The following is a 24,831-nucleotide window of genomic DNA, read 5'->3' on the forward strand; positions in this document are numbered from 1 at the left end:
CAGCGGAGGTATGTTTTCCAGTGACCAGTGCGAGTCTGGTCACGCTGGAGGGGTCCACCACTAGATGACGCATGCCCGGGACACGAAAGTGTCACATTCACGTGCCAGTGACATATACCTGTTATAATCTGGTGCCGATGACTATCACGATCGGTTGCCGTGACTCGTGTCACAACGTGATGCGCGTGACACGTTCCGTTACAATACCATTTTAAAGAAAAAAGGTCACTTCTCAATATGGTAAGCTTAAGAGTTTTAAGTTGTTTTTCACCAAAATATCCAACTTGAATACTTCAGTGAAAAAAATATGAAAGAAATTCAATCGAAAAGATTCTGAAAATGGCACTCTTTCGTAGAGGTGTCATATTACTACACTCATAAATTAAGGAACACCACTAATAAAAGTGAGTGTACCAACACATTGAGATTTACAACTTAATGCCAAGTGACTGAAGTACAAAGTATCATAATGAAAATCAACTGTCAGCACGACTGAACGAAAATGTAAACAAACAACTTGTTTCACTATGGATATATCAAGTTTTTAGATGAGTTTGTTTTGTTTATTTAAAAGTTATAGAAAGTTATTGTTTAAAATAATATTTTTAGTGCGTCAATAAAAGAAATGAAAATTTACAATTTAAAAAATAATGTCAGTTGTTGTAGAAAATAAACTGACATTATGTTTTAAATTGTAAATTTTCATTTCTTTTATTTCAAACTTTCATATGTTCTTTGCTTTCTCTTTCGGTTGGATAAAGTCCAGCATTGTTAAATTATTAAAAAAAAATTAAACTGGGTACATTTTAAACCAAAAAAATATTTAGTTACGTGTGACTGTGATGGAATTTTTTTTTTTTTCCATTTAAAAAAATGTGCCTCATTTTTTTGTTTACTTATTTAATTCTCTTATGTTCTGTCAGGCGTTTTTGATATATCTAACATATTTTAAATTATTTTTTATTATTAGACCGTACAGTTACATTACTTAAAAAAAAAAATTAACAAAATATAGCTAACTTTTAAGTTATGTGCAACAACTCGTGTAAATAAAAAAAAAATTCACATGAAAATGTGCATTTTTTTTGTTTATGTTCTATCGGGCGTTTTTGATAAATTTGAAGATTTTATTAAATTATTTTTTAATTGCACTGTACATTACTTAAAAATTAACTGAAAATATTAAGTTATGTGCACGTGGCGCGTAAATGAAAAAATTAATTCCACTGTAAAAATCATTTTTTTTTTGTTGTTTATTTAATAATTCCTGAGATGGTACTTCTACAGTTTATCGCCAAAAATGGAGACGCCATTTTTTTCATGCACCTGTCATTAAAATCTGAGGGAGAAATCAGTATTTTAAACTATGACCCAAGTTAGAAATAACAAAAAAAAATTAAACTAGATATTAATTACTTTCGGAAAGAATGATGAAAAAAGTAAATAAGGAAAGTGAAAGAGAACATATATCCGTAATTATTTAATTGAAAATGTTTTGATTTAATTAATGAAAACGGGAATGTTTTTAATGAAACGTATATATATTTTTTTATTATTAAAAACAGAAAATGGAAAAAATTATTAAAAGCAGAAAATGAAACCATTATTGAAAGCAGAAAATGAAAATGATATATTCATACTTGTCTAAACTGGGCAAGTGCCATTTGAAAACCAAGACATTAACTGTATAAAAATTTATCAAAATATAATTGTAAAAACATTTATTGAAAAGTTTGCATAAGAAAATATAATTTTAATGAAACAATTTTGTAATGAAAGCAACATTGAATTTTATAAAATAGTCTGTTTTTTTTTGCTTTTTTTTTTTTCGAACAAATAAATAATTTTAATGAAACATTTTTTTGAATTAAAGCAACTTTAAAGGGTCAACAACAAATTAATTTAAATGAAACCAAACAATCATTATCGAGTTTAATTTTTTTTATTTATTTCATGCTCTCCCTCAGATTTTAACGGCAAGTGCGTGAAAAAAAATGGCGTCTCTATTTTCGGCGATAAACTGTAGAAGTACCCCCAAGACCTATATGTTCTATCAGGTGTTTTTGATAAACTTGAATTGAGATATCTCAAGGTTGTGTTAGGTGTCAAAATCAACACCAGTGGAAATAAAAGTTCAACTGGAAGCTGCTCTCTCTGACTACTTGAAGAAATCCAGTTAATTCATTTCCACCTCCAAAGCAACAAAAAAAAGTCCCTTAGTGAATCTGCTGAACATTCAGATAACTCCTGCAGTTGTGATGAAGAACCATCTCAGGATATCTTCAGTTATGAGCATCAAGGACAATGGGTTGCTGTCTACTATGACACCAACTTTTACATTAGCCAAGTCATTGAGATTATATCTGCATCCAGCACTGTAATAAAATTTTTTATCACAAACCAAAAGATTTTTTTCGATGGCCTTTGTCAGATGAAATTGCACAGGTAGAGTCAGCATTTGTTTACAGATGGTGTTTTGAGGTAATGCCAGTTTCAAGTGATGGTAGGATTTTGAGTGCTCTTGATATATCTACCATAACAAAAGTTTATGAAAGAATTCTGAGAGAAAATCAATAAGGAAAGGAATTGTAGTAAGACCTCTGCCTATAAAACATCTTGTTTACTTGTCTTTTAAGTTGAAAGTTTTTAATGCTTAAAAAAAAAAAAAAAAAAAAAAAAAATGACTTGTGACTTTTTGTAAAACAAATTTCTAAATCTTTTTGTTGTTGGTCCTTTTTGGTGAGTTTAAATTCCCTAAAGTAAAAATATTTCTGTGGCAAAAAGTTTTTTTGTTATTAGTAAAGTTGCAAAGTTTCAAGCTTCTACCGCCAATGTTTACATTTTTACAGCAATTTCAGTCACGTATACTTTTGATTCATTTTTTAATTTATTTTTTTACCCTTTTTACCAAATTGTCTGTTCTACGGCTTTTACATGGTCCACAATTAAGTGGTTTTATCAATTTATAATTAAAAGAAAAAATATCTTAATCTCTAATATGTTATGAATCATACTAAGAAGATTCAATACATTATATTAACAGTCAAAGTTGCATTTCTGTGTCATATTTGCCCCCCCCCCCCGTTGGTAGTGGGATTTTGCCTAGTGTTTAGGTTGGTTTCATCTAATAATTATTGCTTTCATTAGTATTAATTTTCATTTACCACAAGATGACATTACATTTATAAGAATTTTTCACGTGTTAGTAGCTTACATTCTTAGTTATATAATTTTTTTTATTACATTTTTACCTCAAACAAGGCACATTGCAACTTTGATGTAGGGGGCTACTATCAGGGACCTAAGCTATCGGGGTGCTATGTAGGGAATTGTGCAACAAGATGTCTGTTCATGTTACACTTGAACTTCTGCATGTCAGTACAGTTGGGGAAGCAGGGATCTGGAAGAGAATTCCAAAGCCTTGCAGTTCTGGGGAAGAAACTACTTGAGTAGAAAACTCTTACATCTAGGGATCTCTACTATGTAGAGGTGGGATTTAACTGCTTGTCGGGTACAAGTGCTTGCAGTTCATCGGAGTATTCTCCATTAATATACTTGTAGAACAGGCAGAGGGATGCAACATTTTGTCGATGGGACAGAGGCTGAAGCTTAGATGACAGTTCAGGACCTATCAGGTTGGCGACTCTTTTGAACCTTGTCTAGGAAAGAGAGACAAGTAGCAAATGCACCAGCCCAAATGTGACAACAATCCATACATGGGCGAATGGTGGTCTTATAGAGGTACAGTACACTTTCGGGGTTTAGTAGCTTTCTAGCATGGTAGAGAGAGCCTACCTTCTTCGCAGTGATCCTGACAATGCTCTCAATGTAATTGTTCCAACTCCTGTTTCTGGTGAACGTTAGGCCGAGGAGTTTAAAAGATGTACTTTCAGATAATGAGTCTTTGGCCATTGCTATTGGTGGTAGAGAAGGTTTCTTGTAATTATTGAAGGAAACCAGTTTAGTCTTGGCAGCATTGAATGCGACCATCCATTTTTGTCCCCAGTCCACTACAGATTGGAGGTCATCCTCTGGTGCTTCTACCATTTCCTTAGATATGTGTTTATTTGTTTTCCTGTCGTGCCTGTTATAGAGTGTGGTGTCATCAGCATAAATACCCATTTCAAAGACAATTTGGTCAGGGAGGTCATTTATAAATATTAGGAATAATAAAGGCACTCCTGCATTTATATCATATTGTTTAGATGTACGACCGTCGAGAACAACCTGGATTTTTCTTTTATCTAAGAAGGATTTAATTATGTTGGGTATTCGTCCAGTGATACCGTATGATCTGATTTTCCTAAGAAGACCTTCATGCCATACTCTGTCAAAAGTCTTAGATATATCTAAGATATTTTTATGATAGCATGCACCTGAGAAAGGGTAATTTTCTGACTGTTTGGCGCAAAGGAAAGTCAGGAAGGGGGTGGTTAGCAGGGTCCAGGGTGAATTTGGCTTCTGGACCATGATAGCAAATTTTCAACTTTCCGACAAACTTTGAACGATTATAACTTGATGGCTAATTGAGCCACCAAAATAAATTTGGTACTTTTGTTTATGGTTTACAAAAATCTATGACCACATTAATTTTTTTTAGATATAATGAAAATAAAATTTTGGTTTGGGATACCTACTGATAGGTCCTGAATCAAAGTGGCACTGTGCCTTGTTTTTTTGAGGGGAAGCATCTTAATCTTTCAGCATACAACACCAGTTGACCAAGGAGAAGTCCAAGAACCAGTTTCTATCAAGAGCAGCAATGTGAAGAAAGTCTCAGAACTTCCTGACTCCTACACAAATATTCACCCTGCTTTCTTTGCCAAAAAGGATCCATCTCCTCCCAAGAGCAATGTGACATATGCATCTTTGCCAAGTCTTCCCCTAAAAGATGAATATGAATGGCTGCAGAAGGTCAGTCTCACACAGGAAGTAGGTGTTGAGGTTAACATCAGTTGGTCAGCCCACCATGAAGAAGCGAGGTCTTGAGTTTGAAGTAAGCAGAACTTCACTGTTGACCCTTCTATGTGATGAGGCACATTCTGTTGCTACAGTGATACATTATATAGACAAAGTTAAGGACACTATTTCTCACCTCAATCCAAACCAGGTTCCTGTGATAACTGCAGACCAGCTGATCTACGCTCTTACTAAACAAGTCCAGTAGCACTGGCCTGGCCAGTATGGCGAGGACAGGTTTGTGGTAATGTTTGGTGGCCTCCACATAGAGATGGTTGCATTCAAATCACTTGGGACCTTGCTCCAGAATAGCTGATGGACAGATGCTCTTGTGGAGACTGGAATGGCTTCCTCTGGAACTGCATATTCATTTCTCTCTGTATCCAGTGTCACAAAAACATGCCATATGCACAAGCATGCTGTTTCTATATGTTCCAAAAGGAAGCATATGACTACTATTTTGCAGAAGAAAACAGAGTCCTGGATTTTGACGGTTGGTGTGAGACACGGAGGAAAGAAAACCCTCAGTTTCAGTTCTGGGAGCTTGTTCTGTCAATGAAGTTGGTTGTGTTCTCATTGGTTAGATCTTTCAGAGAGGCTAACTTCAGCTTGTACTGTCAAGCACTCTCTGCTCTGATCCCCTTCATCTTTGCCAACAACAATGTCAACTATGCTTGATGGCTCCCGATCCACCTCAGAAACATGGTATCCTTGGAGCAAACTCATCCCGCAGTGTTCAGTGAATTCCAACTTGAAAAGTTTGTGGTCCACAAGACTCACAGGGAGTTTTCTGGTAAAGCTATTGACCAAGCCCATGAACAAGATAATGCAGTGGTCAAAGGTGATGGTGGTGCCATTGGCATTACTGAGAATCCATCTGCACTGGATGGTGTCTGGACCAGAGGTTAGTGAGCTGGTTCACCAATATGAGTTGGCTTCCTAGGTCAAATTGTGGAATGAGGATATTAGATAGCCAGTCTTAGAAGTCCTTCACTGACAAGGCCAAGAAGTTGTTTAGCATAATGAAGGATCTAGCCAATCCTTTCCAGGAAGAGTCCAAAGATCTTCTCACACTGGACACAAAGATCTTTAAACATCCCAGTGCTGCAGAGCTTGTCAGAACTCACATTGATAAAGGTCAAGCTGCCTTCAAAGACTTTTTCAATAGTCTTGGTGATGAGGTTTCCTTCTACAAGGCCATGAAAAAGAACAAAACGGAATCTTCCATCAAGCAAGCAGCTATAGCTTCCACTGACAAGAAAAAACAGGTACTGAAAAGTGACTAATCTGTTCTCACAGCTTTTCATATCCTGTCAAGCATGAGAATGTGATCTGTTAGAATTCTTCAGGCATGAAAATCAGTCTTTTACTGCAGCACTGAGTGACACAGGGAATCTCTATCCTGGAAAGAAGTCTGTTGGCATTCTGAAAGATACTATTGATCTTCTTGATTATCAGCCAGAATGTGATGCCATCATTATTGATAGTGCGGCTCTTGTACACTCTCTCTCGCCAAAGACCTCAAAGACATTTGCGGAATATGCTGTCTGTGATGTAGTGCCAAAGATTCGGAGTTACTCATCGAAGTATGAGCAAACAGACATTGTGTTTGATGTCTACAAGACTTCAAGCCTCAAGGCTGAAACAAGATCAAAGTGAGGCAAAGGAAGTCTGCGTAGAGTGATAGGCAAAACTAAGCTGCCACCCACCTGGTCCAGCTTTTTGAGAGACAGTGACAATAAGACAGAACTGGTTGAGTATCTAGCAGACAAGATTGTATCCATGTGTCCCGACAATGTCGTAGCTGTGATCAAAGGAAAGAAAGTATGGTCAAACAAATTCATCAATTTTGAAGATCTACAACCTTGCAATCATGAAGAAGCTGACTCCAGGATTTTCACACATGCAGTTCATGCAGCTTTTAGAGGTAGAGGGAAGAAAACTGCATAGCAAACATGGGCAGTTTGTCCTGAAGTGTCAGCAAACTGAGTCAGTACCCACCTACCATAGAAGATGCTGATCTGAACATTCGGTAAATTTGTTGTCACTATGTATGACAAACACAGCAACACTACCATGGTTGATGAGGCAAGACTGCACTTGTTTGCTCGGAAGCAAAGATCCTATGACTTCATTCCACCAACTAGTGCATCTCACGTTCAGCATGTTAGACTATCTGCATTCCATCTGCATATGGGGCCAATCAACAAAATATACAATGCAACCTGGAAGTCCTAGCAACTGGGGCTGACAAAAAAAAAAAAAATAAGGTGAAGCCATTACTCAATCCTGCCAGCAGCTGACAAAATGTTACACGGATGAATGTTGGGGATCATGCCAATGTTATTGCAACACCCTGAAGCGCACACTAATGCAAAGTAAATGCAAAGAGTAAAACAATGATTCAGGTTAAATTCAAGCAAGTCACTTCAGTCTGTTGTAATAGATTGTGCTTCTGTCACAACAATTCGAGATACCATATCGGTAACTTCACCGAGAAAGTGCTAGTTCATGTAATTGCCATCATATCACTATAAAGCTTAATGATATTGAAATTTTGATTGCAGAATTCGATTCCTCATGTCAAAAAACATTTTCATGTACAGATTAAAATGTCATTACTTTGACAATATTTAGTGCAAATACTGTTTCATATGAATGGCGGCCATCTTGAAAAATGGTGGCCATTTTGTTTTTGAAGTTGGCTAACATGCTTTTCTGAAAGCGGGAGTTCTGAAGCACCTGTGTGCCAATTTTGGATCTTGTATCACCAAGTGAAAGATTGTTTCAGCAATTTGCCCCAATATAAGAGCTTCTTCCTCTGCATGAGGAAAAGGCTTCAAGGACAATGACAAATTGACATATAGAAGTGACAAATGACAAACAGAAGGAAGTTGAGGACTGAGACCTAATGGACACCAACTTTCATGCTGAAATCATGTATATGCATTATCTACTTGTACACTGCTCTTAGCACCGATATACACACATTGTACTAATCGGATGAGCCATTCCTCTGCCCTGCATCTCAAGTAAGATAAATCTATATCAAAGTGACGGGACCCTATAGAGAATTGTGAGAAAGACTTGTATGCTTTGAGGATCCACATAGAGATGGTTGCTTTGTTTTTTTGGTTTTTTTTTCAAATTATTTGGGTCATTTTGGTAAAAGTTTTTATGACTTTGTCTATACAATTTAAATTTTAGTTCCATGAAATTTAAATTTTTCTAGTTTGTGGAGATATATTTTTAATCTATACTCTATTGATGTGGTTTTCAGAGTGGGTTGTACAGTTTTTCCTAATATCTTTAAATATTTTCTCATGTCTTTTTCAGTATTTTTAGATCAGACTAGTGATTTTATTTGCCAACAAAAACTTTATGCACAAGTAGATAAAAATAGTGACAAACGCATATAAATATGAGAATTTTTGTGTGCCGTGACATGCACAAAAAAATCTGTAAACAAATTGTGCATCAACTAACTTACGAAAATAAAGGATTCATTTTATTTTGTTTTTGTTATTCGGAAAACGAGTTTTTAATTATGGACAGGAAAAGAATATTTTTTGGAAAAAGAATAACCGACATGGAACATTGTTTTTTTTTTGTTCTGGGTTTTCGAGTCACAAATAAAACATCTCAAAGTTAACACTTTGTAATACAAAGATAAGTAAAGATATAAACTCAAATGCTTTTTAAAAGTGAATATATTAATTTCTCGTCCTAAAATTTAAAAAGAATTGGATAAAAACTTTATGCATGAGTAGATAAAAGTAGTGACAACCGCATGTAAACATGAGAATTTTTGTGTGTCAAGACGTGCACAAAAATGTGTTAACAAAGCATTTGCCAACTAACTTACGAAAATAAAGTATTCATTTTTTTTTTTAAGAAAACATACGCCATTTTTTTTTTCGGGCACCTGTTGTCAAAATCAGAGAGAGAAATCAGTATTTAAACTATGATTGAAGCATGGAATAAATAACAAAAAAAAAGTAAAGTAGATAATGATTACTTCCGGAAAGAAGTAATTATTACATTCCCCAGCGTAGTATAAACACCCCCAACCGCTCCATGTTAAGAACAGCTTTCGAGGTTGGGGAGTGTTTATTCTGAAAGCCGTTCTTAACATGGGGAGGTTAGGAGTGTTTATACTATGCTGGGGCATGTAGTAATTAGTTTAATTTATTTTTATTTCATGCTTCGGTCATAGTGTAAAATACTGATTGCTCCGTCTTATTTTAACAGGTACCCGAAAAAAAATGGGGTTTCCCTTTTTTGGCGATAAGCTGTAGTAGTACCATTTTTAATTATGAACAGGAAAAGAATATTTTTTAAAAAAAGAATAACCGACAAACTTTTTTTTTTTGTTTTTTTGCTGTTCTTGGTTTTCGAGTTGCAAATAAAATATCTCAAAGTTAACGCTTTATAATATGAAGATGAAGATAGAAACTGTGTTCAAATGTTATTTAATAGCAAATATATTAATTTCTATCATCCTAAAATTTGAAAAGAATTGGATAAAAACTATATGCATGAGTAGATAATAGTGACAACTGCATGTAAACATGAGAATTTTTGTGTGTCAAGATGTGCACAAAAATATGTTAAAGTCAACTAACTTACGAAAATAAAGTATTCATTTTTTTGTGTTATTTAGAAAGCAAATTTTTAATTATAGAATGGAAAAGAATATTTTAAAAAAATAAATTCTTTGAAAAAGAATGACTGACAATGACCACACTTTTAAATGAGTTAATTGGATAAGTGGTTTATGTGTTTTAAGTAAAAGAATAACTTTTATTGTTTGTTTTACAATCCACAGAGGTATGAAAAAGTTGTCCAAAAACAAATAAATGTTACCAAAGGCAAGTTATTCTTCTACCTACCTCGATAAATTTTTGGTGTTGTAAATGTTTATTTTGTTAAAAAAAAAAACAAGTAGTGCCGAGCATTACATGAGAACAAGAATAAATGGCTGCAATGTTGCTTGAAGTCTTGACAATGACTTAAAAATAAAAAAATTATACAAAATAGTGGTAGAAACTCACCTGATAATTGTCACGAGTACTTGAAGCCATTAAAAATGAAATTTAATTATCCTAATTAGTTTAATGTACTTGAAAACATAATTGTAATCTGTACAAAATTTCCTATAACTTGATATGTTACAAGCCATATTTTGTTAATAATTTCTTTGAATTGTGTCATGGTGGCCATTTTGGATTTCCTGGTGACCATCTTTGATTTTTCATGATGTTATAATGGCAAATGATAATGTCCATCAGAATAATATTTCCTATAATAATAAAGCCTTACTTACCATTTTTCTTAGCTGTTTTTATGATGTTTCTACTTAAAGCTGTTAAAATGAAACAGGAATATGCTAATTAGTATGCTAATTAGTCTGTAAGTTACCAAGTGAGATGGACGTAAATAACACCAACTGAACCTTCATGGTATTATATGTTCAAAATTTCAGAAGAACCAGCTTTTTAAAGATGAGTTAGTCTGTAAATTGTGCAAATTTCCTACCATTTTAAGTCACAAACTTATATGCATTTGAATAGGACTAACTTATGGCAAAAGTGAACCACGCATTTTTTGATACTTTGAATGGTCATAATTCCAGTTCTCATGGTCCGATTTTAAAAAACTAAAGATATTATTTCTTTGTTTTTTATGCTCTTTTCAATAGTGCTTGATTTGAGTTTATTCAAAAGAAAATAATGTTAGTACAAAGTTAAATTACCTTGCCACATCAGTGTGGTAATCACAAATTTATTCAGCTTGAAAGTTCAGAATTAGAATTCAGAGCTCAATTTCTCAAGCCTGTATTCACATTCTTCTGTTGAGATAAACTTTATGTTCACTACACATCTAAGATTTCTCCTTTTCAACAAAATACAATCTAGTTATATTTTAGCATATTCAGTCATAAATGATGAGATGTTTTCAGAAACCATGAGTGAAGGACCAACATGTTACCTATCGCAAACTTGAGGATTATTTCATTTTTAGTATTTTGAACATCAAAACCATATTCACAATGTACTTCATTACATTCATCAGCAGCCTTGCTTATGTGACAATTCTAGTCACTTTAAGGGACTTTAAAGACAACAACTGTATTACTACACATATTTTAGAGTGGTGTTTTTTTTTGTTAAAAATTATATATTATTCTGATTTTTTTAAGACATTTTTCTTTTACATTATATTTTTTAATTTGTGAAAAAAAGAAAAAATGAAGCTGAGAAACAAAGATTGTGCAACCAGCTGTACAAATTGACCTTCCTTAGCCAATCATCAGTTGTCCCTAAAACTCATGATTTAATGAGAAACTGTAAAGATTATATTTCAACTTGATACAAATAAAATACAGTAGTGATATTTTTTATGCTACATATGCATTGAAATGTATAAGTTGGCTATGAAAGATATCAAATATTTTTGCAATATACATGTTTGCTTAGTGAAAATATAGATGCTTATGTATTTTGGGTACCTCACTATTTTAAAATAAATTTTTCAGGTGAAATTCAAGTTTCACAATATCTTTTTTATTCTTAAATTGTTAGGTGGAAGCACAGAAAAGTTACAAAACATCCTCCTCATCTTAATATACAGGTTTTATGAAATTTTAAACTAGAATGGAGGGAAAAATATCAGATGAAGTTCAACTTAATAAAAACATTGCATTAAACACATGTATAAAGTTCATTGAATTATAAATATTTAGATAAGTAGATATTGCAATCAGAAGAAGAAAAATGAATCAATCATGATTTTACTATTTTTTTATACAGATCGAAATAAAGCCAATATTCTTTGTCATGTTTTAGCTTGTTATTAGACAAATAATTTTGATAGTTAAATACCATAAGCATTTTTTTTTTATCCTCATATATTTTAGAATCAGTAAATGTTTTTGTGCAACTATCACCTACAGGATCAGTTACTCTAAAAGTGTAAAAGAAGGATGAAGATAAAACTCACTTCTGGCATCTTCCTGCTCTTGAATATATTTCAATAACTGTGGGTGCATATTGCTAATGACATTAAAAAGAGACTGCACAGAAGTGTCATTAGTAATGCTGCGTCCACGCTGAGAATTACTGCGCATTCGATTGACAAAAATCTCTACACTGCTCTGCAAAGCATTCAGGAATTGCTGCTGGTCATCATCGGTTTCTCCATTTTGATAAGGCTACAACAAACAAAATCAAATACATTTTAGACCCACATTTGGGATTTTATTTCTAACTGATATTCTATAAAAACTCTGGGGGTGTTATCTTGTAACTTTGCATCTTTAATATGTACATGTTTTAGATGGGAGAAGGGAAGAACAAATAAGTGGTGAGTGACATTGAATTAAATTAATAATTGAGAAATAGAGAAAGATCAGTAAAAACAGAGAAAGAGAGAGAAATGTAGAGAGGCGAAGATATGCGGTTGACAGAAAGGGCAAGAGCGTGGGCAGAAGTGAGACAGAAAGAGCGAGAATGTGTAGGTGGCAGAGAGGGAGACAGAAAGGGCGAGAATAAGGAAGGTTGGCTCCCTCTACCGTGCTAGAAAACTACTTACGCCTGCCAGTATCCTATACCTCTATAAGGCAACCATTCGCCCATGTATGGAGTACTGTTGTCACATCTGGGCTGGTGCATCTGCTGCTTGTCTCTCGCTCCTGGACAGGGTTCAAAAAAGAGTCGCTAACCTGATAGGTCCTGAACTGTCATCTAGGCTTCAACCTCTGTCCCATCGACGAGATGTTGCATCCCTCTGCCTGTTCTACAAATACTTTAATGGTGAATGCTCTGACGAACTGCAAACACTTGTACCTCCCCGACGTAACTACCCCCGACAAACCCGACAAGCTACTAAGTCTCATCCCTTTACAGTGGAGATCCCTAGGTGCAAGAAAGCCTTTTACTCCAATAGTTTCTTCCCCAGAACTGCGGGTCTTTGGAACTCCCTTCCGGGATTCTGCTTTCCCAACTGCAATGATATGCAGAAGTTCAAGTGTAATGTTAACAAACATCTTTCTACTCTTCTCCCTTCATAATGACCCCGCTAATTAATTCCCTAATAGTAGCCCCCTGCTTCAAAGTGGCACTGTGCCTTGTTTGGGGTGAAAATTTAATAAAAAAAAAAAAAATAAAAAAATAAGCAAGCAAGAGGATGGGACAGAAAAAGGAGATGAGTGTACTCGCAAGAGATGGGGTCAGAAAAGGAAGAGAACAAAGAGAAAGCCATGGAAGGACCTAAAAGATGGAGAGTGACTGGAGAGTGCATGAGAGGGAGAGAAACAGGTGTGTACAAGAGAAAGACATGGGTATGTGAGAGAGAGGCTATCAAAAGCTATTAGATTTTATTCCATATTATGGATGTATTACATTTTAATGAAAGCAATTGTGTCCAGTTTTACTGTACTGAAATAGAGAATGAGAGAAAAGAAAGCTTAAATTGAATATTATCAATAGTGTTAGTAAACAGGCAAAGACATCTAATTATAATTTAAAAAAAAAAACATTTTTTTTTTTTTTTTTGCATAAGTTCAAACTGATTAAAATCTCAACATTGAGAGAGAAAACTAAATGATGGTTAAGGTTAGCTAAAAACATCTTTTGTGAACCATGCTTCACTTATTTTAAGCAGAATAAATACATTCCAGTGAAAACGTATTTAAATGTCAAATGAATAGATATAAATATTATTTGCTTGATACGGAAAACTTATTTTTAATCATGTTACAGAAATAAAATTAAAATTAATAAATGTTGAAAAATAAGAAAATGCAGCTTACAATTTCATGTGTTTTGACCAAACTGGTTTTAGGTTCTGCAGTTGCTACAGGAGCCGATGGTGTGGTTGCTGCTGGAGAGACACCTTGTTCAGATCGTTGCTGCCAATAATTTCTATTGAGATAACGAGCTAGCTCTGGATCCATATCAGAGGTATCAATAGCAGGAGCTGATGACGACACAGATTGCTAGAAAAAGGAAAAAATGTATACTACAGAACCTACATAATCCAATTAAAAAAAAAAAAAAAAAAATCGACCAAATGCATATAGCTGTTGTAAATACTTCACGATTAAAAGACAGTCATCATAAAGAGTGGAAAAGAGGTACATAAGATGATCATGTACATATAAAGTTTTGAAAATAGATATAGCAATGCAGCTATACAGAATTTTGCAAGTTTCATCCTCATGAGGTTTGTCAGGCTTCTTGTATAATAAATAAATGTATATATACATACACATACTAGAATATATACTAGAAAAATACTTATCCTAGATCAGATAAAAGTCAAAACAGTTTTGTACCATTTTTATCTCTCCTTAAAAAGATTAAAATCAAGATATTCGCTGCAAATCTTTTTTTTTTTTTTTTTTAAATGGAGATTGTAGAAATATTATACTTGTTAAAACCCTTTAAACCACTTCAAAGGGAATAAAATTTAGCCAAATATTCATCAATTAATGTCTAATATCTATTGTTAAAATTTAACAAAAACTGGTGTCTGAATTTTCACATATCCTTTTTAGATCAGAACAGGGAGATTTGTTTTTTTGCTGAGCCTAACTTATAAGGTGGGTAATTTTGCACTTGGAGACACTAGGTCAACAATTCTAAAATGTTTTAGCAGAGATGTGGGCACCAAACTTTTGAGTCACACAGTCAAGAAAACTGGCAAAGTTAAAGGTTTGTTTATTTTGTTGGGTTTTATGGCATGCCAACTCTTTGGGATATTTTATGCCAAGTGCCTATGGGATAAAGGAGCCTTTACCCCCTGCTCTGGCTGTTGTATAAGTGAGTTCTTTTAAAATTTTTGATAATTTTTTTAAGATATGAAAATGATATGAGGATTGTTTTGATCGAATAAATCCTTAATATTGTTTTCTTTGTAGAAATTATTCCTTGTTGTTAAAAAAATCAGTGCATTCAATTAGTTTGTACCCATTTGTATAGATGTGTGTGCATGGTTCGGATACTTTTCTTTGATTTTATTGAGATCATCATGGTAAGTTATTGGATGGGTAGGTTTCTTTTCATGTTTACTTAAACTTAAATTGATATTGGGGAGTATGATTTTCCAGGAGGGGTTTTGAGTAGAACAGTTTCATGGATTTTGGTTATGGATAAATTTTTCTTTTTTTGTTTCATTCAGAGTCCAAAAGTTTGATTGTATTTTCTTTTTGGTTGACAAAAGTGCTATTGTGTGCTGGGTTTGTGGGATTGGCTGTTAATTTTGTGTAGTACTTTAGACCAAGCATTGGAGAGGTTTCATTTTCATATAGGCTTTCTACAGGGGAGGTTTGGAACACTCCCAATGTTAGTCTTAGTCCAGAGGGACATATTGTGTTCAGAGTTTTATGTATGACTTCCTGGTAGATTGCCATAGTCTATTTTAGATCTGATTAGTGCTTTATGCAGTTTGAGTATTGTGTTCTTATCAGCTCCCCAATCTGTATAGGTGATGACTCGTAGTTGTAATGTTTTATTGCATTTGGTTTTAATGTAATTGATGTGTGGAATAAAGTTTAATTTTTTGTCAAAAATGATTCCTAGATGCTTGTGTTCTTTACGAAAGGAATGTTCACCTTCAATCTGTAAGCATGGAGTTTGCATTGGTTACAGAAATGGATACTTTTTGTTTTAGTTTTGGAAAATTTGAAACCACTTTTTGTTGCTCATTCATTGATTTTATTTGTGTTGTAATTTTCTTACAATGGTGTGAATGTATTTTGATCTGTAGCTAATTGAGCAGTCATCTACATATAAAGAGCTATGTATATCAGGAGAGAGTTCTTTTAATTTTGATGTTGAAGAGAGTTGTTGACAATATGCTGCCTTGAAGCACTCCTCCTTGATTTGGTGGGTCTGATAAAGTAGAGTCTATGCGAACTTGGAAAGATCTGTTTGTTAGGAAGTTTTTTATGAATTCAGGCAGTCTAGTCCAATGTTGTGAAGATCTTTTATCATGCCGTGTTTCCAAGTAGTTTCATATGCTTTCTCAAGATCGAAAAAACACGTTACATGTTCCTTATTAATGAAAGTTTCTCTGATGTAATTTTTGAGGTTAGTGATGGTGTTTAGATAACAAAATAATTTCAAAAACTGCATTTTGAAATTATTTTGTTATCTAAATACCATATGAGACGGTAGTTGATTATTCTTTCAAATGTTTTGCATCGACAGCTCATGAGAGCTATTATTCTGTATTATTCTGGGTTTGATGTATCTTTCCCCAATTTGGGTATCAGTATTACTGTTGCTTGTTTCCATGAACTTGGGAAATCTTGTTTCCCATATCTTATTATAAATTTTGAGAAGGAGTTTTAATGATTCAAGCGCGATTTATGTAGGGAAGCTGTAGTGCACTTTATCTGGTCCTACTGCAGAGTTGTGGGATTTTTCTATGACAGTTCATTGAGTAAGAAGCTCTTTGTTGTAAGGCTTTTGGTTTTTGGAGTTAAGGTTTATTTTGTATCTTTCTTCATGTTTCTTAAGTATTTGAAATTGCTTATTGTAGTGTTTTAATGATGAATTTTCGGCAAAGATTTTAGCTAGTGTGTTGGCAATTTTTTTTTTTTTTTTCCGCTTACTTTGTTTTTTTGTGATGTTTTATTGGGTTAGGATTATATTGTCCGAATATTTTCCTAAAAATTTTCCAGAAAGGCTACCTTTCTTTGATAGCCATTTTACATTCTGGATTGAACTATGGTTTGTTTTTTTTGTTTTTCAGATGGAGAATTTTTTGGTATGCATTTTTTTGCTATTTTTATGAGTACTTCAGTGAATTCTTCCATTGTTTGGATTTGGTGTTCTGTTAATCATAGTGAACAGAGTTCTTTGAATTTGGCCCGATTGGTTTTGTGTTCCATCTGGGTATGTGGTTTTGGATGGAGTTATTATAATTGATTATAATAGGGTAGTGATCACTTCCACATGGTTCTTCGTAGGTGCTCCATGTGTAATCCAAGAAGCTTGACGGTTCGCACATGGCAAAATCAATAACACTAGTTGATTCGTTTGTTTGATTTAAGCATGTGGGATTTTTTTATTGAGAAGGCTTCAAGTTGTTCAATTTTATTTCCTTTTGAGTTTGTGACTTTACATCCCCATAGCATACTGTGGCAGTTAAAATCTCCTAAAAGTATAAACGGTGAAGGTAGTTGTTTTATTAAATTTTCTACTTCATTTTCATTCATGAGGGATGAGGTATATTGAGCAGATTGTGATTGTTTTGTGTAATGTGACTCAAATTATAATTGCTTGGAGATTTGTTTAGACAGAAATTACTCCAAGATGTTATTCCTTACAAGAATTGAGGTGCCTCTATTAGCACAAAGGCCTGTATTATGGAAATAGTTGCATCGTTCATAGTTTGGTGTTCTGAAATTGCTATTGTTTTATAGGAAGGGTTCTTGTAAGCAGTCAATGGCTGGGTTGAATAGTGAAATAAATATAAGTTTATTAAAATTAGATCTTATTCCACAATTCCATTGGATGATTTTTTTTTTTTAATTTCTATCCATCAGGTTATTTAATTTTCCTTTATTTCCATCTCTTTAGAGATAGAGGGTTTGTTTTTTGTTGGAGTTTGTGTCTTTGCTGAAGTGTTTTGCTGAGCTTTTTTCTTATTTTTTCTTTTTTTTCTTTTGTTTAGATTTGGATGTTTACTTGGGATATTGTAGTTTTGGTTTCTTGTTCATTTTTTACATCTTGATTACTTGCATTTGTTTTCATTTACTTGCATCCAGAGTGTTTTTGGTTTCCATTTTTTCTATTTTTTTAAATCCGTTTTCAGTGTCTACTGTTGGATTTTTCTTTTCTAGAACATTCTTTATTGGCTGTTTTATCATTGCTTATATTTTTTAATTTCTGGTGATTGTTTTGTTGGTTTCTGTGATATTTTTTTTTTTTTTTAATGTTTCTGTTGTAGATGGAATCTTGCTTTGTTTGTTTGGATTTGTTATTTCTATTGTTTTGTTTTCCAGATTTGAGTATTTTACTGTTGGCAGGGAGGGACCATAGATGGGAGCTCAGATGAGCACTTGCCATGAAAATAACGATAAAGCCGAGATAGGCTTGCAATGTCTCTTCTGTGAGAAAGAGGTTCCTGGGAAGAGAAAAGGGCATCCTCTACTAGGCTACGAAGTCTATTTTGAATTCTGTCAAGGCAAGATAAGGTCTTTCTAGCAGCTCCTACCCTGATGTAGCCACAGTCATTGGATGTACCTGGCTTTTATATAGATAGAGAATTGCATCAGCAGTGAGATATCTAATGGAGCAGTAGAAGGATCCCACCATTTTTCTAGAAACCTTCGCAACAGATTTGATGTACATGTTCCATTTCAGATCAGGAGTAAAGCCCAGAAGCTTGTCAAAACATGGAGCCTCCCCAAGATGAGAGCCATTCATTTTAATTGATGCCAGATGTGTTGTCTTTCAAGTACGTATCAACTATTTTTCTGACTTTTGGGAAAGTTATATTTTTTTGTACTTTATTTCCATTATTTCTTTTTCTTTTTTATGTGTTTTACATATTTTAGAGAAGACCATTAGCATATTTCTCCTTATTTATGCATTCTTCTTTGGTGTGATCTGACTCTCTATTGCCGCATTTTTCACATTCTTTTTCCTTTCATGATGTCCATATTTTGGCAGTTGAAAAACCTTAACAGAACAGGAATGTATTGATCAATTGAAAATAAAAACCAAATTTATCAAAACTTTGTGAACGATTTGTTAGCTTTAGCAAAAAATGTTTTTTGATATTTAAATAAATGGGCAATAATACTTAATAAGTTTTCCAAACGTCACGTTTTCTGTTAGTGACGTCACTTGTTTTAAATGAAATTTATTTTTGTCTATTTGTCGTAATTCTTGTTAAGTTTCACACCCCTTAAGAATTACGACAAACAAAAATAAATTTCATATTTAAAAGTAATTTGATGTCCAAAATCTAAGGCATAACATTTTCAAAAGCCAATAATTATGACCCACTAACCATAAATATGGGGGGGGTCAAACACCTTAAAAAAAAACTCCCTTAATTCTACCTCTAACCCTAGATATGAGTGGAGAGCCTCCTCCTCTTAAAACCTTCTTAAGCCCTAACAATAACGCTAAGTTTAAGTGGCAAGCTCCTCACCAAACAAAGTTTCTTGGTAAGCTAAATATAAATGTCTAAAAAAAAAAAAAAAAAAAAAAAAAACGTCAGAACCCGACTGCCTCGCACCTCCAATGGACAGATTTTTATTCCTCAAGATGGCCTAGCTAATTTGCGATCCTGCGAGATTCCGTCTCTAATAAAAGCAGGCAGGTGCCATCTTGAAACTCTTTCGTCCGCTGCCCCGACCACAGGATCAGCCGCCACCCCACACGTCAGGCACACATGGACCCTCTTGCGCCGAGGGCTACGGTTAGTCTCACACTCCCCCCTGGTCTCCAGATCACATACGTGACACGGCGGACGTGGCCGTTTGATTCGAGCACTCCTGCGGAGGGGTATTGCCGGGACTTCCTCATCGGAGCTCTCAGAAGTGTCATCGGAAGCATCAGCATCAGCATTAGAGCTCGCAGTTGAGTCATCAGGTTCGTGGGGCACAGGTTGGATCCATCGCTCATCGTCGGATGACTCGCTCCTTCCACTGCTCGCAGTTGAGTCACCAGGTTCGTGGGGCACGGGTTGGATCCATCGCTCATTGTCGGATGACTCGCTACTTCCACTGCTCGCTGATTGATCAGCGCTTAGAGCGGGCCGGACTTCCCTTACGTGGCGGAGTATCATCGACTAGTATGGCCTGTTCACTGATGACGCCGGTGACCCGCCCCCTCCAAAAGCTGCTGGTGCACCGGCCGCCGGGTGGCTTCACCCAGACGGTGTCTCCCACTTGGTACGTCCCCTGGGGTTCTCGTTGGTCGGGTAGACACACTTCAACGTCCTTGACGCGCACGTGGTAGTGATGAATCGCATCAGCGGGCGCACTGCCGCCAGTCACGGCGTCCTTAGGCGTTGTGTTGTATCTGTAAACCGCCTCTGCGATCGTACACTTCTTCCTGGCCGCGATCCTCTTCACGGTTCGGTGGCACCGCTCCGCTATGCCGTTGCCGCTCGGCACATACGCGCATCGGTGTCGAAGGCGGATCCCCCCAGTTGTCCATAAAATGCCTAAATTCCCTGCTGCAGAACGCTGTGTCGTTATCCGTGAGGATCTCCTCAGGTGGCCCCCTTTCGTAGAATATGGATTCCAATTCGTGGATGACACTGGTGGAATCCTGCCTCGCTAATTGGCGCCAAATCGCGAACCTCGTTGGCCCGCAGTCTATCAGCGTGAGGAAGTGCTGGCTGCCGTAGTGGGTTATATCCATACCCAACCGACTCCAAGTCACGTCCACTCCCAGCTGTCCTTTCCGCCATCTGGCTGGGGCGCGGTCGATGGACTGGCACGTTTGGCACTCCCTGACCACTGCTCTTACTGCGCTTTTTGGTATTGATGGTCTAGCCAACTTCACAAAGTAGTAGGTCCGTTGTACTCCGGGGGTGCCCACTGTCGTGATGTATCTTCCTGATTTCGTCCTCCTCGATGGAGGCAGCACACAGAGGCAATGGCTTAGCTTCTTTCTTCATAGCCTCATACCATCTCCGTGGTACCCGAGTGAGCTTGTCGGCGAGGTTGTAGTCCAAGGTGACGAGCACTACGTCTACGGACAGGTTGTACTCCGTCACCAGTTTTTTCACAGTCTCCAGCCTCCGTCTTATCAGCATTTCGCTGGCTGCCTTGGTGCGTGCCCTGGCCTTGCTCGTGAGTGTGTCCGACACCCAGTGGTGCACGCAAAGTGAGTCAGTGTGCACACGCAGTTTCTTCACTTCCCATTGAAGTGCCAGGTTAATGCCCTTTATTACAGCGTCGAGTTCTGCCAGGTTGATATGGGCAGCATCATTCGCCGGTCGCAGCCAGCAGGCATCCTCAACTACGGCCCCATCTTTCTCCAAAACTACACCGATCGCTAGAGAACTTGCGTCCACCCACACGCTCAGTTCGTCTCCCTGCACGCACCAGTCCCCTGTGGCGGGGTCATTCTTTTTCACACTAGCGACGGTCTCCTTTAACATTCGAACCAATAGTTCATCGGTTATCTCATCGTCCCAGCCTTTGGTGACCGCATTTGCCCTCCTTTTTATGACGCCTGTCGCCGCACGAACCCATCCGCATACTGGAAGGTGCCCCACAAGTTTCCCGCACAGGGAGAACACGGCACGTCTTGTGTAAACGTCGGGTACGTCGGGAACTGCGGTTCCACACCTCCACTTCAGGATCCCTCGCTCCTCTTGAACGCTCAAGCCCAATACGCGGGCGCCATCCTCAAGCCGCTAAGAGTCCTTGCAGTTTAGACCAAACTCGGCAAGTTTGGATCTTACGCGCGAAGATGACACGATATCTTCGTTCACGTATATATCGTCAATATACGCCGATGTTCCCTTTCTGATCCATTCTTCTTGTGACAACACGGCATTGACGATAGCCTTCATTATCTGGGGTGCTACGTTTAGCCCAAATCCGAGTCGCGTAAGACAGTATCTCTTCCCGGAAAACATCACTGTCTGGAAAGGCCACATCGCCTCGCCGATCCGGACCTGCAAGTATGCTTTTCTCAAGTCCAGTAGGGACACATTGGACCCCTGCTGGCGCCACTCTCGCAGCTTGCTGGCACAGACGTCGGCGTCTGCTGTGAACGCATCAACATACGCATTCAACTCGCGGTAGTCCATTACCGGCCTCACCTTTGACTTGTTAGGTTGGGCAACTGCCATCAGTGGTATCAGGCCCCTGGGGGGTCCAAGTTTGTCGTAGGGGTATGGAATCAGCCAACCGTTCTTAATCCATTCACGGAGCTCGCTTTCGTATGCAGGTCTTATCTGGTCGGGCATACGGTACTCTGCCACTTTGTTTTGTAGTTTGGCCGGTTCCTTGTCTTCTGACCACCTCTAAGTGGCGGTCCACGCCTTCTGTTGGTCGTCGAATTCCGCACTGAAGTCCGGCTGGTCGACTCTTAGTGCTGCGCACACCGGGGGGCCTATCCTGAAACTCTACAACGCCAGCGCGCGTTATGCGCACGCCGCCCAGGGCTTTGATGGCATCGTAGCCTAGCAACAGGTCGAAACTCAGCGGCTTTTCGCGTGTCACCAGCGCTTTGACGTTGGCCGAGTTTCCAGTTCTTGTGCGAATGTGTACCACACCCACGCCGCAACACATTTGTATTTTTCCAGTAATGGTAGTTATCCTGACGTTCTTCTTTTTCCACGCCCGACAGAAGTCCGCACACACTATGGTGCGGGAGCAACCGGAATCAAGGAGGGCTGAACATAACGTGTCATTAACTCGGACCTGAATGACAGGGAGCGCCTTGTTTATTTTCTGTTCGGGGAAGAGGTCGGCACTGGCACCTTGTCCCCGTCCCCATTTCCCGCACAGTCTCGGGCCATGTGCCCAGTCTTGTTACAGCGGTAGCAGCGAACAGCCATCGACCGCCTTCTTAAATTTCTTGCCATGTGGCCCCGCCCGTTGCATCTGTAGCAGATGACATCACCTTGCGGGCTGGGTCCCTGAGACGGTCCTTCGCCACTTGGTGGGGCCTGTGCGATGGCGACTACCGGTTCCTGCACCGTCGAGTCATCCTTCATTATTGTCCTGGCTCTGTCCACTAGGTCACTCAGTGATAGTGAGGACATGGTAGAGGTTGCTCGCAGGAGCTGCTTTGCTCCAGCAGGGAGTCCTGACAGGAATTTGTAGGCTAGGGCCCTCTCGGGAAGACCGCCGAACAACACCGTCAGCTTCTTAAGTTTGGCGAGATACACGTCCACAGTTTCGCCCAAGCGTATAGACCTCGTCTGAAACTGCTCCCATGCAGTGGCGGGGTCAGTGGCGAACGCTCTGTACAACGCGGCCTTGATACTCGTAGTAGTCACACTTCTCCTCAGCGCTGAGTTGCTGATATACAGCGAAGGCCCCGCCGGTCAGCCGCAGAGGAATCACGCGCTCGACATTTTTCACGCCGGACAACTGACAATGTAACTCGACCTTCTCAACCCAGCTGAGTACCGGGTCGGATCCGTCGAATTCCGGTATCAACTTTAGATTGAACCTATCCGCCATTGAAGAAAAGAAAACCAAGTTCGGAATGGGGGGGGGCCGAAATAGCTTGTATGAGTATCTTGTGTAGGAGACGGGGAGTCTCGTCGTGGGCGACGAACCGTTTCACTGAAGAACCACGGCAACACACAGCGAACCAACAAACAATGACAGCCACAGCGTGAAGGTAACTAACAAAGCTCAGCTGACTGCACGAATAGAACCGGAACCCAACGGTCACTGTACTGATAGCCACGAACGTCAGAATCCGACTGCCTCGCACCTCCAATGGACCGATTTTTATTCCTCAAGATGGCCTAGCTAATTTGCGATCCTGCGAGATTCCGTCTCTAATAAAAGCAGGCAGGCGCCATCTTGAAACTCTTTCGTCCGCTGCCCCGACCACAGGATCAGCCACCACCCCACACGGACCCTCTTGCGCCGAGGGCTACGGTTAGTCTCACACTTTCATTAAAGTTTTTTAAGGTATTCACATGTAATTGCCTACAAAGGTAAAATTGCATATTTTGGAGACATGGTCAGATGGGGTGGGGGGTTAACGGAGAGTATTAATCTACAATAACACCAAAGGCATATTGCAATATATTCATTTTTAAACAGTCTTAGATTTCGATTTCAGTTATTTGTACATATAATGAATTACAATTCAGCTTTGAGTTCTTTAATTTCTTTTCTTTTAATGGATACATGGAATTTTTAAGGAATTGCAGCATATTTATGTGCATTTACTGCAGATTATTTGGAAACTATTAATTTTTGGATATTTTCAGTAGCATATTCGAATACCTAGCACAAAATACACTTATATGGTAAATTCGATCGCTAAATCGTCTGTTTTAACAAAGATATGACATTTTTACTGAAAAAGTAGTGTAAAAAAATGTGACAAAACACATATGGTCTTAAAGAAGAAAAAATATCCAAATGTGTGAGGCACAAAAATAGTCATACCTTCCTTAATTTTAATTAGATTTAAAAAATTTAAAAAGATTCTTTCTTAGCTCATTAAGCTCTTTCTATAGATACTGAGATTGAAATATTTTAAGATATTTCAATTTTTTCATGTGTATTGCTAGTAGGATAAAACATGAATTAAGCCAACATAGACACCTGTTCTTTATGTGAATAAGTTTTGGAAGGTTCAAACAAAAGTAGTTGAAAGAATCAGCCATGCAAGTATTGAAAGACGTGTGAACATCCGGGTTGAAGCAGGAACTCTTGTTCACAAAACGTGTCAGGTAAAGTACATCAAAAAGACATTGCTATTGCCTTCAGCAAGAGGGATTCTGCTTAACCAATGACAAGGAGTACACATGTTTCTCTGGGATAATATGGCAGTAGAACACATTGCTTATTCTGTGGCACTGTTACTACCGAAAAAAGACCCAAAACAAAAAAAGTAACAAACGGATTTTCTATGTACAGACAAATGCATTTGTTCCAATATAATGGTCAATTGCAAACCCAGAGTGAATGAATTGGCTACTGGTGTTCAAAGCCAAATCAAATATTTTGGTGGTGATACAGGAAACAATGTTTACCACTAATCATGTCACAACTTCTGTACAATGCAGAATATTCTAAATTAAACACCTCAGTTCAATCGAGTAATTGACAAAAAATAGAAGACGAAATATATATCCATAGAGAAGTGGAAGTAAAAACAGTTTCAAGTTTACAAAATAAAGGAAGAATAG

At 37.4% G+C, this 24,831-nt stretch overlaps 1 protein-coding gene across 4 annotated transcripts in view; it reads right to left on the bottom strand.

Annotated features, from left to right (window-relative positions):
- Positions 1 to 24,831, bottom strand: part of LOC145284726 (hepatocyte growth factor-regulated tyrosine kinase substrate-like) — a 344,930-nt gene that overhangs the window by 94,518 nt on the left and 225,581 nt on the right. For all 4 annotated transcript variants that reach the window (XM_080133655.1, XM_080133654.1, XM_080133657.1 and 1 more), the window contains 2 exons: positions 13,772 to 13,957; positions 11,962 to 12,172 (listed from right to left, as the gene is read on the bottom strand). In XM_080133655.1, coding sequence (XP_079989781.1) covers positions 11,962 to 12,172; positions 13,772 to 13,957 — 397 coding nt within the window. The remainder of the gene's footprint in view (positions 1 to 11,961; positions 12,173 to 13,771; positions 13,958 to 24,831) is intronic.

The sequence above is a fragment of the Euprymna scolopes genome, chromosome 9 (genome assembly GCF_053919585.1).
Source record: "Euprymna scolopes isolate OS-2025 chromosome 9, ASM5391958v1, whole genome shotgun sequence".
Lineage (NCBI taxonomy): Eukaryota > Metazoa > Mollusca > Cephalopoda > Sepiida > Sepiolidae > Euprymna > Euprymna scolopes.